The 15,452-nt window shown below is 40.2% G+C and overlaps 1 protein-coding gene across 5 annotated transcripts in view; it reads left to right on the top strand.

Moving 5' to 3' along the window:
* Positions 1 to 15,452, top strand: part of DENND4C (DENN domain containing 4C) — a 116,288-nt gene that overhangs the window by 16,044 nt on the left and 84,792 nt on the right. For all 5 annotated transcript variants that reach the window (XM_053571923.1, XM_053571911.1, XM_053571916.1 and 2 more), the window contains exons 2-5: positions 3,981 to 4,302; positions 10,126 to 10,378; positions 11,174 to 11,243; positions 14,392 to 14,561. In XM_053571923.1, the coding sequence (XP_053427898.1) occupies positions 3,998 to 4,302; positions 10,126 to 10,378; positions 11,174 to 11,243; positions 14,392 to 14,561 (798 nt within the window). In that variant the 5' untranslated portion in view covers positions 3,981 to 3,997. The remainder of the gene's footprint in view (positions 1 to 3,980; positions 4,303 to 10,125; positions 10,379 to 11,173; positions 11,244 to 14,391; positions 14,562 to 15,452) is intronic.

The raw sequence follows: 15,452 nt of genomic DNA, 5'->3' as shown, positions 1-15,452 counted from the left end.
CTATGTGGGATTTTTTTGGGTTATTATCAATAATGTTATTTCTGAATAATTTTAGATTTATACAAAGTTAATATTTTGGAGAATTTCTGTGTTCCTTTGTGGTTAACATTTCATATTACTAGGGTGTATTTGTCAAAACTAAGAAATCAACATTCGTGCATTGCTTTTTTTTTTTTTTTTTTTTGAGACAGAGTTTCACTGTGTCGCCCTCAGTAGAGTGCCAGTGTCATAACAACTTACTACTCACAGCAACCCCAAACTCTTGGGCTTAAGCAGTTCTCTTGCCTCAGCCTCTCAAGTAGCTTGCACTACAGGTGCCTGCCACAATGCTCCAGTATTTTTTTGTTATTGTTGTCATTGTTGTTTAGCAGGCCCTGTCTGGGTTTGAACCTACCAGCCCCAGTGCCCGTAGCCATCACCGTGACTGAGCTACGGGTGCTGAGCCCGTTGCAGTGCTATTAACTGAAGTCCAGATTTTATTTTAATTCACAAGTTTTTATATTAATGTGCTTTTTCTGTTCTAGGATCCAGTTCAGGGTACCATATTAAATTTTAGTATATCTATCTATCTGTAGATACACACACGTATATTTTTTGAGACAGAGTCAGTTTGTTGCTCTCAGTAGAATACCATGGTGTTATAGCTCACAGCAACCTCAAACTCTTGGGCTGAAGCAGTCCTCTTGCCTCAGCCTCCCAAGTATTTGGGACTACAGGTACCCACACAACGCCTGGCTATTTTTGTAGATGGGGTCTTGCTCTTTTTCAGGCTGTTCTCTTAACTCCTGAGCTCAGGCAGTCCACCCTTCTTGGCCTTCCTGGAGTGCTAAGATTACATGTATGAGCTACCATACCTGACCGTGTGTGTGTGTGTGTGTGTGTGTGTGAGCGCGCGCGCATAAATCATGCATTCATATTGATTTTTTTTTTTTTTTAAGAGACAGAGTCTCACTTTATTGCCTTCAGTAGAGTGCCGTGGCATCACATTTCACAGCAATCTCCAACTCCTGGATTAGGCGATTCTCTTGCCTCAGCCTCCTGGGTATCTGGGACTATAGGCACCTGCCACGCCTGGCTATTTTTTTGTTGTGGTTTGGCCAGGGCCGGGTTCGAACTTGATACCCTTGGTATGTGGGACCTGCGCCCTACCCACTGAGCCACAGGTGCCGCCTTCATATTGATTATTTTTAATTCTATTCCAATACATACATTCTTACCTCCTCTCATCTCTTTTTTCTTGTTTTTCTCTTTCAGAGTACATATATAATTTCAGCCTTCTAAGTAAAGGTCAAGATTTTCTTTTCAATTCTTCCTTTTTTTTTTTTTTTTTTTTGTGGTTTTTGGCCGGGGCTGGGTTTGAACCCGCCACCTCCGGCATATGGGACCGGCGCCCTACTCCTTGAGCCACCCTTCTTTTCAATTCTTTATGTCAGAGTATTGTGTTCAAAAGTTATTTGGATTAGTTCTTCTTTTCATCCCCTTCTATTTGATTATATTATCAGATTAATGTGTAGTAAGGTCCATTTGCTTATGTAGCTTTTAATGGTGAAGCTAGGCATTTGCCAGTTCAGTATATTTTTTTCTACACTTTAGAAGCTGTTCTTTAGACTTTTTTTTTTTGTAGAGACAGAGTTTCACTTTATGGAAAGAGAATTGCTCAAGCTCAAGAGTTTGAGGTTGCTGTGAGCTATCACACCACAAGCACTCTACCCAGGGCAACAGCTTGAGACTGTCTCAAAAAAATAGATAAATAAAAAGAACTGGTATAGAATGGCTTATGCAGATGTTTGAGGAAGAATGTGGCTCACACCTGTAATCCTAGCACTCTGAGAGGCCAGAGGTGGGAGGATTGCTTGAGTTTTTAAGACCAGCCTGAACAAGTGACCTCATCTCTACTAAAAATAGAAAAAAACTAGCCAGGTGTCATGCTAGGAGACTATAGTCCCAGCTAATGGGGAAGCTGAGGCACAAGGATTACTTGAGCCCAGGAATTTGAGGTGGTTGTGAGCTAGGCTGACACCACCTCACTGTAGCCTGGTCAGTAGGTAACAGAGCGAGACTCTGTCTCCAAAAACAAAACAAAGCAAACAACAACAACAAAAACACTTTAAATTTAGTTATAATAAACTGAAATTTTATGGGCAGCACCTGTGGCTCAGTGAGTAGGGCGCTGGCCCCATATATTGAGCGTGGTGGGTTCAAACCCAGCCCCGGCCAAACTGCAACAAAAAAATAGCTGGGCATTATGGTGGGCCCCTGTAGTCCCAGCTACTGGAGAGGCTGAGGCAAGAGAATCACTTGAGCCCAAGAGTTTGAGGTTGCTGTGAGCTATGATGCCATGGCACTCTACCAAGGGCGTTAAGTGAGACTCTGTCTCAAAAAAAATAAAAATAAATAAAATAAAATAAAAAAATAAACTAAATTAAAAAAATAATAAAAAAATTTTAAAAAAAGTGCAAATATTTCAAACTTTAGGTGCTTATTTTTATTTTTATTTTTTTTTTGTGGTTTTTGGCCGGGCCTGGGTTTGAACCCACCACCTACGGCATATGGGACCTGCGCCCTACTCACTGAACTACAGGCGCCGCCCAGGTGCTTAATTTTTTTGCCTTTATTTTTTTCTGCTTTCTGTTTGAAATAGAAGTTTAATTTTATTCTTAGAGCTATTGAGTTTAAAGGTAATAGAAATATTCACTCAGTAATACTACTTTATAGCACCTAAGTCACTTAATGTGTATTTTATATACTTTTTTTCTTTTTTGGTGGTTGTAGTTTTTTTTTTTTGTGACAGAGTGTCAAGCTGTTACCCTGGATAGAGTGCTGTGGTGCCACAGCTCACAGCAACCTCAAACTCTTGGGCTTAAGCCAGCGGTTCTCAACTTGTGGGTTGCGACCCCTTTGTACTAATGAAAACACATCACGGCATTAGGAAGATTGAGAACCACTGGCTTAAGCAATTCTTTTGCCTCAGCTTCTCAAGTAGCTAGGACTACAGGCTCCCGCCACAGTAGCCCAGCTATTTTTTGGTTGTAGTTGTCATTGTTGTTTGGCAGGCTCAGGCTGGTTTTGAACCCACCAGCTCCAGTGTATGTGGCTGGCGCCCTAGCCGCTGAGCTACAGGCATTGAGCCTGGTGGTTGTAGTTTCTTATGCTCTATCTAATAGTTATATATGAGATATTTAATAATTCTTAAATTTGCATATTTTACATGGTGTTTATTATGTAAAGTGTATTGCTTATAAGAGACAAGAGTCCTAACTGGATTACTTAGAGGAGTCTTTGATGATATTTATTACTATTTTCTGTGTTAGACCTTGACTAATACAGGATACATTCAGTTTGTTTCAATGTGACATTTAGCCGTAGGACTCCTGTAACTTTAAAGAGGAGTATTTTTTTTTTTTTTTTATTTTTAATTTCAGTGTGCTTGTTCATTCTTCTTTGTTCTAAGTACTCCTTTTTTGTTGATTTTCTTCTTTCTCCTGCAGTGCTGGCTGTTTTTGATGTTGTTGGTAGAGACGGGGTCTTACTCTGGCTGACTGCTGCTCATATGGGTTTTGAACCTCTGAGCTCAGGCAATCCACCTGCCTCGGCCTCCCACAGCGCTGGGACTACAGGCGTGAGCCACCACGCCCGGCCTGGAGGAGTATTTTTTAAATAGTCTGAATATTGTTCATTAAGTGCATTTTGCTTAATGGAAAGCACTGTAGCCCATCTCTGACAGTTTGTTTATTCTTCATAGAGCCTTAGGCACAAGAAAGGATCATGGTTGTGTTACAAATGAACTGATGCTATTAATTTGGACCTTGTATCAGGTAAAAGCTGAAAAGATAAAAGCAGTGTCCTCCTCAGAATGACAATTTGATTATAAATCCAACTGGGAAGAGTGCTGGTTGGTCATTGTTAACTCAAGGTTATTATAATTTTAGTGAGTCAGGATAAAGTATTTTATTAAATCGACGTCTTTTTCTCCCTTCTAGGAAATCATATAGCAGCCATGATAGAAGACAAAGGTCTGAGAGTGACAGACTACTTTGTTGTGGCGGGTCTCACTGATACATCTACTCTGTTGGATCAAGAAGTAAATCGTTTAGATACTAAGTCAACTGGACCTAAAGCTCCAATTACAGACATTGCTGTTATTATCAAATCAGCTGGGGAAGCAGTCCCTGAAGGTTACACCTGTGTTGAAGCAACTCCATCAGCTCTCCAAGCGAATTTGAACTATGGAAGTCTGAAAAGCCCAGAACTTTACCTCTGTTATAAGAGAGGGAGGGATAAACCACCCCTCACAGATATTGGGTATGGTGACTTATTTTCTTTTGCTATCTTGAAGGGAAGTTCATGGGAACAGAAATTTGAAATCTTGATAGTTTTATTATTATTTGTTACTACATGATCAAGTATAGTAATTTATTACATTTCAGTATCCACTTTTTTTTTTTTTGAGACAGAGTTTTGTTTTGTCACCCTCGATAAAGTGCTGTGGTGTCACAGCACTCAGCAACCTCAAACTCTTGGGTTTAGGCGACTCTCTTGCCTCAGTCTCCTGAGTAGCTGGGACTACAGGTGCCCACCACAATGCCTGGCTGTTTTGTTGTTGTTGTTGTTGTTGTAGTTTGGGGCTGGGTTCGAACCTGCCACCCTTGGTATATGGGGCCAGCGCCCTACCCACAGAGTCACAGGCGCTGCCCTTCAGTATCCACCTTTACTGAATTTCTCTGCATTGTACTTGAATAGTGAGATCATTTCCTTACAAAACAATATTGAAATGAAGGCATTAGACCCTGAAATGTCATTACTTTTCTGTTGTACTCAACAGATAAGCTCATTAATTAAATGTGAAAGAACAAAAAGCTATAGTAAAAGACACTATAATTTTAAGGTGCTAATGGATTATATAATGAGTTTTTAGGAAGCCCTGAACTCATTTAACAAAGGAGCAGACTATTTTTTTTTTTTGAGACAGAGTCTCAAGCTGTTACCCTCAGTAGAATGCTGTGGCATCACAGCTCCACAGCAGCCTCAAACTCTTGGGTTTAAGCGATTCTCTTGCCTCAGCCTCCTAAGTACCTGGGACTACAGGCCCACCAAAACAACTGGCTTTTTTTTGTTGTTATTGTAGTTGTCACTGTTGTTTGGCAGGCCTGGGCTGGGTTTGAACCCACCAGCTCCAGTTTATGTGGCTGGTGCACTAGCTGCTAAGCTACAGGTGCCGAGCTGGAGGAGCAGGCTATTTTAAATACTATTGTACTGTATGGTTTTTAGTGCTGGGAGGAGGGTGTTTACAGCTAGGAAGTGTAGTTGTTTTTTTTTTGTAGAGACAGAGTCTCACTTTACTGGTAGAGTGCCATGACGTCACAGGACTCACAGCAACCTCTAGCTCTTGGGCTTACGCGATTCTTTTGCCTTAGCCTCCTGAACAGCTGGGACTACGGGCGCAACGCCCGGCTATTTTTTTTTTTTTTTTGGCCGGGGCTGGGTTTGAACCCGCCACCTCCGGCATATGGGACCGGCGCCCTACTCACTGAGCCACAGGCGCCGCCCAACGCCCGGCTATTTTTTGGTTGTAGTTTGGCCGAGGCTGGGCCCAAACCCGGCACCCTTGGTATATGGGGCCGGTGCCCTACTCACTGAGCCATAGGCGTTGCCCGCTAGGAAGTGTAGTTTTGTTTTTATAGATGCGTAATACATAGTAGATATACATAGTAGAGTACATGTGAGGATTTAATAGATTCATATAATTTATTTTATTTTTTATTTTTTTTAAAGCATTTTAGTTTATTTTTAATTTTTTTGTTGTTGCAGTTTGGCTGGGGCCGGGTTTGAACTCATCACCCTCAGTATATGGGGCTGGCACCCTACTCACTGAGCCACAGGCACCACCCACATTCATATAATTTATGAAGATCAAACCAGTGTACTTGGGATATTCATCACCTTAAATATGTGTCTTTTTTATATTCAAACTATTTGAATTCTATTGAAACATAAAATGATTATCGTGAACTGTAATTACTGTCCTGATCTGGCTAAGACTAGGTCTTATTTCTTCTGTATTCGTACCCATTAGTCAACTCCTCCGTGTCCCCTTACCCCTTCTAACCTTCCTGTTCCTGTTTACCCCCAACCACCTATTAGGTATTCTCTGTTCTCATGAAATTCACTTTTCTAGTTCCCACATGACTAAGAACATGTGATATTTCTTTTTGTGTGCTTGGTTTATTTTACTTCACATAATAACCTCTAGTTCCATCCATTTTGCTGCATATGACAGGATTTCATTCTTTTTTATGGCTGAATAATTTGTCATTTTGTGTGTGTGTGTCTGTACACACATACTATATAGATATTTTTTGCTTTTTATTTTGCTTTCACATTTTCTTTATTGATTCATGGGCACTTAGGTTAATTCTGTATTTTAACTGAGGTGAAATGAAATTTCATTATAGTCTTGATTTGCATTTCTCTGATGATTAATAATGCTGAGCATTTTGTTAGATATCTGTTGGTCATTTGTTTATCTTGTGACAGAGTATTGCTTTGTTGCCCAGGCTAGAGTGCCATGGCTTCAGTCTAGCTCACAGAAACCTCAAACTCTAGGCTCAAGTAATCTTCCTGCCTCGGTCTCCCACAGTGCTATGATTATAGGTGTGACCTGCCCCTGGCCTTATCAGATACTTTTTTGGCATCTGTTGAAAAAAAATCATACAGGCTCAGTGCCCAAAGCACATTAGTTATGGCACCAGCTATATGCATTGAGGGTGGTGGGTTTGAGCCCAGCCTGGGCTAGCTAAACAACAATGACAACTGCAACAAAAAAATAGCCAGGCATTGTGGTGGGCGCCTATAGTCCTAGCTACTTGGGAGGCTGAGGCAAGAGAATCACTCATGCCCAAGAGTTTGAGGTTTCTGTGAGCTGTGATGCAACGGCACTCTACCAAGGGCAACATAGTGAGACTGTCTCAAAAAAAAAAAAAAAATATGGTTTTTGTTCTTGGTCCTATTAATGTGATGCATTACATTTATTTATTTATTTTTTTTTTTGAGACAGCATCTCTCTATGTCACCCAGGGTGTCACAGCTCACAGCAACCTTAACCTCTTGGGTTTAAGCAATTCTCTTGTCTCAGCCTTCCAAGTAGCTGGGACTATAGGCGCCCACCACAATGCCTGGCTATTTTTTGTTGCAGTTGTAATTTGTTTAGCAGGCCTGGGCCGGGTTTGAACCTGCTAGCCTCTGTGTATGTGGATGGTGCTGTAACACAGGTGCCGGGTCAGATGTATCACATTTATTGATTTGGATGTTTTGAACTATACTTGCAACCCTGGGATGAATCTAACTTGATTGTAGTTGTATTTGGTTTGCTGATACTTTGCTGTGAAGCTTTGTATCTATGTTCATCATTCATATTGGCCTGTAGCTGTTCCTTCCTCTTCATTTTTATTTTTTTAAGAGTTTAAGTTAAATTGGTTTTCTTTAAATACTTGGTAGAATTCAGCAGTGAAGCCATCAGGTCCTGGGCTTTTCTTTGATGGGAGGGAAACTTTTTATTATGGCTTTGATCTTGTTATTTGTTATTGATTTATTGAGGTTTTCTATTTCTTCATGGTTCAATGTTGCTATATTCTATGTGTCCAGGAATTTATTCATTTTTTTCTAGGTTTTCTAGTGTGTTGGGTCATAGTTGTTTGTAATATTCTCTACTGATTGTTCTATTTCTGTGCCTCAGTTGTCATGTCTTGTTTCTTATGTTATTTATTTGGTTTTCTTTTCTTTTATTGTTAATTTAGCTAAGATTTACTGACTTTTTTTTTTTTTTAAGAGACAGTCTCAAGCTGTCACCCTGGGTAGAGTGTGGTGGCGTCACAGATCACAGCAACCTCAAACTCTTGGGCTTAAGCTATCTTCTTGCCTCAGCCTCCCAAGTAGCTGGGACTACAGGCGCCTGCCACAACTTCCGGCTAGTTTTTGGTTATAGTTCTCATTGTTGTTTGATGATCCCGGGCTGGATTTGAACCTGCCAGCTCTAGTGTATGTGGCTGGCACCCTAGCCTCTTGAGCTACAGGTGCCGAGCCTTTTTTTCTTTTTTGAGACAGAGTCTCACTATGTCGCCCTGCATAGAGTGCCATAGCATCACACCTCACAGCAACCTCAGACTCTTGGGCTTAAGCGATTCTCATGCCTCAGCCTCCCAAGTAGCTGGAAGTATAGGTGCCTGTCACGGTGCCCAGCTATTTTTTTGTGGTTGTCATTGTTGGTTAGCTGGCCCAGGCAGGGTTTGAACTTAACAGCCCTAGTGTATGTGGCTGGTGCCCTAAGCACTGAGCTACAGGTGCTGAGCCAACTGATTTTATCTTTTTAAAACACCAACTTTTTTTGGGGGGTGGTGCCTGTGGCTCAAAGGATTAGGGTGCTGGCCCATGCCGGAGGTGGCGGGTTCAAACCCAGCCCCGGCCAAAAACTGCAAAAAAAAGAAAAAAAAAGAAAGAAACACCAACTTTTTGTTTCATTTGTTTTATTACTCTTCTGGGCAGGGGTTGTCCCATTTCATTTATTTTGCTCTGATTTTTATCTCTTTCCTTCTACTTAATTTTGGGTATGGTTTTGATTTTTTCTTTTTTTTTTTTTTTAATACAGAGTCTCAAGTGCCCTGGGTAGAGTGTGATGGTGTCATAGCTCACAGCAACCTCCAGCTCGGGCTCAAGCTATCTTCTTGCCTCAAATTTTCTATTTTAAAAGATTTTCACTTTTGGGCGGCGCCTGTGGCTCATTCGGTAAGGTGCCAGCCCCATATGCCAAGGGTGGCAGGTTCAAACCCGGCCCCGGCCAAACTGCAACCAAAAAATAGCTGGGCATTGTGGTGGGCGCCTGTAGTCCCAGCTACTCGGGAGGCTGAGGCAACAGAATCGCTTGGGCCCAGGAGCTGGAGGTTGCTGTGAGCTGTGTGAGGCCACGGCACTCTACCAAGGGCCATAAAGTGAGACTCTGTCACTACAAAAAAAAAAAAGATTTTCACTTTTGCTCAGGCTGATCTGGAACTCAAGAGCTCAAGCAATCCACCTGCTTGGGCTTCCCAGAGTGCTAGGATTACAGGCATCAGCCACCATGGTTGGCCTGTTCTTCCTGTTCTAATTTTAATTTTTTTTTTTTTTTATATTAGCTGACTTTCTTTTTTTTTTTTTTTTTATTGTTGGGGATTCATTGAGGGTACCATAAGCCAGGTTACACTGATTGAAATTGTTAGGTAAAGTCCCTCTTGCAATCATGTCTTGCCCCCATAAAGTGTGACACACACCAAGGCCCCACCCCCCTCCCTCCGTCCCTCTTTCCTAATTTTAATTTTTTTAGAGATAGAGTCTTGCTCTGTTGCCTAGGCTGGAGTGCAGTCGGACTATCATAGCTCATTGAGCCTTGAACTCCTGGGTTAAAGCGATCCTCAATAATACAGGTGCAAACCATCGCACTGGCTAATTTTGTTTTGTCTTGCTTAGAAAACTAAAGTCTGGAATACACTGGATAACTATTATTATTATTATTTTTTGAGACAGAATTTCACTTTGTCACCCTCGGTAGAGTGCCACAGGCACTGCCCAAAGGGTTTTCTTTTTCTTTTGCAGTTTTTGGCTGGGGCTGGGTTTGAACCCACCACCTCCGATATATGGGGCCGGCGCCCTACTCTTTGGGCCACAGGTGCCACTCTCTGGTTAAAGGATTTTTAAAGGTAAAAGTTTGACAGGAATTATGAAGGAAATTTTTGTGAAGCCATCATAATATTTAATAAAACTTCTAGGAATTGACTGAGAATGTTTTTGGTATTGCCCCTTTGTTTTTTTTTTGTGTTTCTTGTAGTAAGCAATAAAAAATCAAGTTGTTTGACCCTATATCCTTCTTAAAGTACATTTTAGCTTTTGAAATAGTTCAGAGAATTAAAGTTCCCAAGGTAATAATTTTAATTTCTGTTTGTAATTAAGATTTGGGGAACAATAGGAGAGACCCAACTTTTTTCACTCAGAGCTAGTCAGAATAAAATTTTTTTTTAAATTTTTGTTTCAAGAAGAAAACCAGTAATAACCTTAAAGAAATATATGTATGTATCTATTTCTCTCCTCCCTGCCATGCAGAGTTTTATATGAAGGGAAAGAACGGCTTATTCCAGGCTGTGAAGTGATCCAAGCCACACCTTATGGTCGCTGTGCCAATGTCAACAATAGTTCAACTACTTCACAAAGAATCTTTATCACTTACCGAAGGGCTCCTCCAATTCGACCCCAGAATTCCTTGGCTGTAACTGATATCTGTGTTATTGTAACCAGTAAAGGAGAAACACCTCCTCATACCTTTTGTAAAGTTGACAAAAACTTAAATTGTGGAATGGTAAGAATAAAGTCATTTCATTTTTGATACTTTTTTGATTCCTGTTTACTGTAATTTACTCCTATTTTATACTTTAGTGATTTTTGTTTTTAGTATTTTCTTTTTCTTAATTATTTTTAGCTCTCTAATTTTTATAATTTATTTTTGAGACAGAGTCTCACTGTGTTGCCCTCAGTAGAGTGCTGTGGACATCACAGCTCACAGGAACTTCAAGCTCTTGGGCTTAAGTGATTCTCTTGCCACAGCCTCCAAGTAACTGGGACTACAGGCGCCTGCCACAACAGCTTGAACCTGCCAGCCTTGATGTATGTGGCCAGTGTTCTACTCACTGAGCTACGGGTGCTGAGCCAATTTTAGTGTTTTCTTTCTTTCTTTTTATTTTTATTTTTATTTTTTTTTTTGAGACAGAGTCTCACTATGTCACCTTGGTACAGTGCTGTGACGTCACAGCTCACAGCAACCTCCAACTCCTGGGCTTAGGCGATTCTCCTGGCTCAGCCTCCCAAGCAACTGGGACTGCAGGCGCCCACTGCAACGCCCGGCTATTTTTGTTGCAGTTTGGCCCGGTTTGGGTTTGAACCTGCCACCCTCAATATATGGGGCTGGTGCCCTACCCACTGAGCAATAGGTGCTGCCCCAATTTTAGTATTTTCAACTTCATTTTTTGCTATAGTTTATAATCTGTTAGATAAAGATAAGTTTTAAATAGACTCTCCTGAATAATCAGAATCTTTAGATAGCTTTCAATAAAATCAATTTTCTTGTCTTTTTATAAACTTAATTTATATTTTACAGTGGGGTTCCAGTGTGTTTCTTTGTTATAAGAAGTCTGTACCTGCTTCAAATGCAGTAGCATATAAAGCTGGTAAGTGAATTTTAAGAAATTGTCTGTATTACTATGTTTATTGGTGCTCATTAACATTTAGCTAGTAGAGACAAAATATGAGTCTTTGTGTAGTTTGTAGAATTGATCTATTTATAAAATTAAATTGTCTATAATTTTAAAGGCATAGTCTTAAGCAGTTCTTGAGCGAAGAAAATAAAAAAAATAAAGGCGTAGATTTTCTTAAATACATTACATACTGCAAGGTATATTTATATACCCCTCTCACACATAAAAACATGCTATTAATCACATTTAAATTTTTATTCAAAGAAATCATATGGAATATGATATGGAATAAACATTCAAGTTTTGGTCTACATTAATAAATTTAACAATTTAATGGAAAGTTGCTTATTCTCTGACCTTTTATATTTTGGCATCAGAAAGATGTCAACATACGTCTTTACTTCTTATATTTCCTTTTCTTATCTCTGTGTGTCTGATTTGAAACCATGTTACTTGCCATGAAAGGTGGACTTGCTTCCTTTCTCCCTTGTTGCAAAGAATCAGCTATATGGAGGAGAGGAGGGCCTGAGAAACTTTTCTGCCATGAAGTATTTGAGAAATCTCTTGTCATATTCTTACTGCATAGTAAAGTGTCAAGGGCTGTAAAGATTTAAGTGTGACTTCTTCATCCCACTGGTATGGTGGGTTAAAAACTGAAAATACAGGTATGCTCCAGTTGTAAATAGAAGAGATACTGGAATACTTCTTTGAGAAAAGAAGCAGTGTCAATTAATTTTTGACTATACACAGTTTATGGAATAAAGTTTTACTTTACGAAAGTTAGACAAATCCATATCTGAAAAATCTTGATTGTCCTCATAAAAATGTTCACACTAATGAATCAAACCATTTAATTTATAATATAAAATAAAGGCAACAACTATAAAATTCAATATTATTTTTAAATGTGATACTGTTCATTCTGAGTGCTGCTGTAGCATTTTGATTATATGTGATTTTCTAAAACGTTTAACTTTTTTTGGTGGGGAGAAAGTATCACTTAAAAAATCTTATAGAAAGAAGCTTTGTGAAAGTATTCAGATATTTCATATATGATACTTAATTTAGAATACAGAGTTTTTGAGACTGAATTTGGACTAAGAAATTCTACTGATTTTCAAGTTTTTAGCTTAGAGATATATTGGAGACATTACAGGCTAATTTACTGATGCCATCTAGCTACTTTATTCTTTTTTTTTGAGACAGAGCCTCAAGCTATCACCCTGGGTAGAGTGCTGTAGCATCACAGCTCACAGCAACTTCCAACTCCTGGGCTCAAACTATTCTCCTGCCTCCGCCTCCCAAGTACCTGGGATTACAGGCACCTGCACAATGCTCGGCTATTTTTTGGTTGCAGCCATCGTTGTTTGGCGGGCCTGGGCTGGATTCGAACCTGCTAGTGCAGGTGTATGTGGCTGGTGCGTTAGCTGCTTGAGCGCCAAGCTTTTTTTTTTTGAGACAGAGTCTTATGTTGCCCTCGGTAGAGTGTCGTGGCGTCACAGCTCACAGCAGCCTCAAACTCTTGGGCTCAAGCGATTCTCCTGCCTCAGCCTCCCAAGTAACTGGGACTACAGGCACCAATCACAACGCTTGGCTATATTTTGGTTGTAGTTGTCATTGTTTGGCAGGCTCTGGCTGGGATTGAACCCACCAGCTCTGGTGTATGTGGCTGGCACCCTAGCCACTGAGCTACAGAGAGCAAGCCTGAAGGGGCTTTTTTTTATGTTACTCAGAGCGCACCCTGTTTCTGTTCTCTGGGTTTCACATATGCTGTACTCAGTCACGAGGGTTTCTTTTTCATTTACTTCTCATGTTGCATGCCTTTTACAGTGCTTCTCTCTTAGATGAGTTGAGGAGCTATGATAATTTCTGTTGCCTTGGCATTATTTCGTAATAGTTGTCCCTTCTCTGAATGTTTTACAGAAGACCAATCGAAATAGTTGATAAATTTTTCTGTATGTTTCTTGCCATTCTGTATGTTTCTTGCCATTCTGCACAAGGTGTTGGCATATGTAGAAGCAAATACAGTAAGATTGGTGATCAAAATTGGTTGAATAGAATCTTGACTAGTCAGTTTGTTTATTTATTTATTTTTGGAGACAGAGTCTCACTTTGTAGCCCTTGGTAGGGTGCTGTGGTGTCATAGCTCACCGCAACCTCCAACTGTTTTTCTTTTTTTTTTTTTTTTTCTTTTTTTTGAGACAGAGTCTCAAGCTGTTGCTCACACCTCACAGCAACCTCAAACTCGAGGGCTTAACCGATTCTCTTGACTCAGCCTCCCACCCTACTACAGGCACCTGCCATAATGCCTGGCTATTTTTGAAGTTTTTTTTTTTTCTTTTCTTTCTTTTTTTTTTTTTTTTGTCTGTTCTTCCTTTAGGCGATTCTCTTTCCCTTTGCCTCCCGAGTAGCTGACACCCAGTGCTTTTTTTTTGTTGTTGTTGTTTGAGACGGTGTTTCACTCTGGCTCACTCCAGCTCATGCTGGTCTCAAACCTCCAAGCTCAGGCAATCCACCCGCCTCGGCCTCCCACAGTGCTGGGACTACAGGTGTGAGCAACCACACCCAGCTACGCCTGTCTATTTTTTGGTTATAGTTGTCATTGTTGTTTGGCAGGCCCAGACTGGATTCAAACCTGCCAACTCTGGTGTATGTGGCTGGCGCCCTATCTGCTTGAGCTACAGGCACTGAGCTGCAACCTCAAACTCTTGGGCTCAAGCGATTCTCCTGCCTCAGCCTCCCAAATAGCTGGGACTATAGGTGCTGCCACAACGCCTGACTATTTTTTGGTGCAGTTGTCATTGTTGTTTAGCTGGCCTGGGCCAGGTTCGAACCCTCCAGCCTTGATGTATGTGGCTGGCACCATAACCACTGTGCTGTGGGAGTGGAGTCTTGACTATATATTTAATACATTTCTATGTTATAATCAGCTATAAGCCCATGGGTAAAATAAAAAGGGTAAATTGGTAATTTATTTTAATTTCTATTTAAGAAAATTGATGTTGTAATTTCACATAAATTTTGCCATGAAATTTAGTATTGAAATATTCTATTAATGTATATTATTTATAGAGAAGTGACTATATTTAAAGAATTCATCATTGTCTCCTTTCTCTAAAAGGCTTAATTTTTAGATATCCAGAAGATGACTATGAGTCATTTCCACTCTCAGAATCTGTACCTCTTTTCTGTCTCCCTATGGGAGCCACGATTGAATGCTGGGACCCTAACACCAAATATCCACTTCCAGTTTTTTCAACTTTTGTCCTGACAGGTTCTTCAGCTGAAAAGGTATATATTTGCCTTATTGATTAAACCTGTTTTGTTCATGTTTTTATCCCTTAAAATGGTTATTATAAGTTATTTGAATGTTAAGATTATTTAGACATGATACATTTTGGTTTAAAATTATATTATAATGCTCAAGATGAAAAGTCAACATTAACATTGGCACCAGGATACTAATGCTCCTGGAGCATTTACAGAGGCAAATATAAAGTCTCTCTGGAGAGACATTCCCAAAACCTATGACATGTAGGGACCATAGAAAGAGTCAGGAAGTCATTAGACTCTCAAGACACTGAAATGACTAAATGACAATATAAAAGATGTTATAAATGGAACACATAATTGAAATGATTTACAGCGTAATAGAGGGGCTCAGAATATTAAGGAAAGAACAGGATATTTTGAAAATTAAATAGATTAGAAAAAGAATCGAATGTTTGGAAATGAAAAATGTGGTCCTCGGGCGGCGCCTGTGGCTCAGTGAGTAGGGCGCCGGCCCCATATACCAAGGGTGGCGGGTTCAAACCCAGCCCCGGCCAAACTGCAACAAAAAAATAGCGGGCATTGTGGCGGGCGCCTGAAGTCCCAGCTACTCGGGAGGCTGAGGCAGGAGAATCGCCTAAGCCCAGGAGTTGGAGGTTGCTGTGAGCTGTGTGACGCCACGGCACTCTACCGAGGGCCATAAAGTGAGACTCTGTCTCTACAAAAAAAAAAAAAAAAAAAGAAAAAGAAAAATGTGGTCTTCAAAATAAAAAAATTTATGTTTTGAATGGTTGGACAGCAGATGGAACATACTTGAGGGAGCATTTGTGAAGTGGAAGATAGGTTACCTTCAATGTGGCACAGAAAAACGTAAAACATAAGGAGTTTTAAAATGTAGAGCATGGAACCAGA

The sequence above is a fragment of the Nycticebus coucang genome, chromosome 2, assembly GCF_027406575.1.
Source record: "Nycticebus coucang isolate mNycCou1 chromosome 2, mNycCou1.pri, whole genome shotgun sequence".
NCBI lineage: Eukaryota > Metazoa > Chordata > Mammalia > Primates > Lorisidae > Nycticebus > Nycticebus coucang.
Note: the sequence above shows the minus strand (reverse complement) of the source record. Positions and strands in the feature narration are given on the sequence as shown.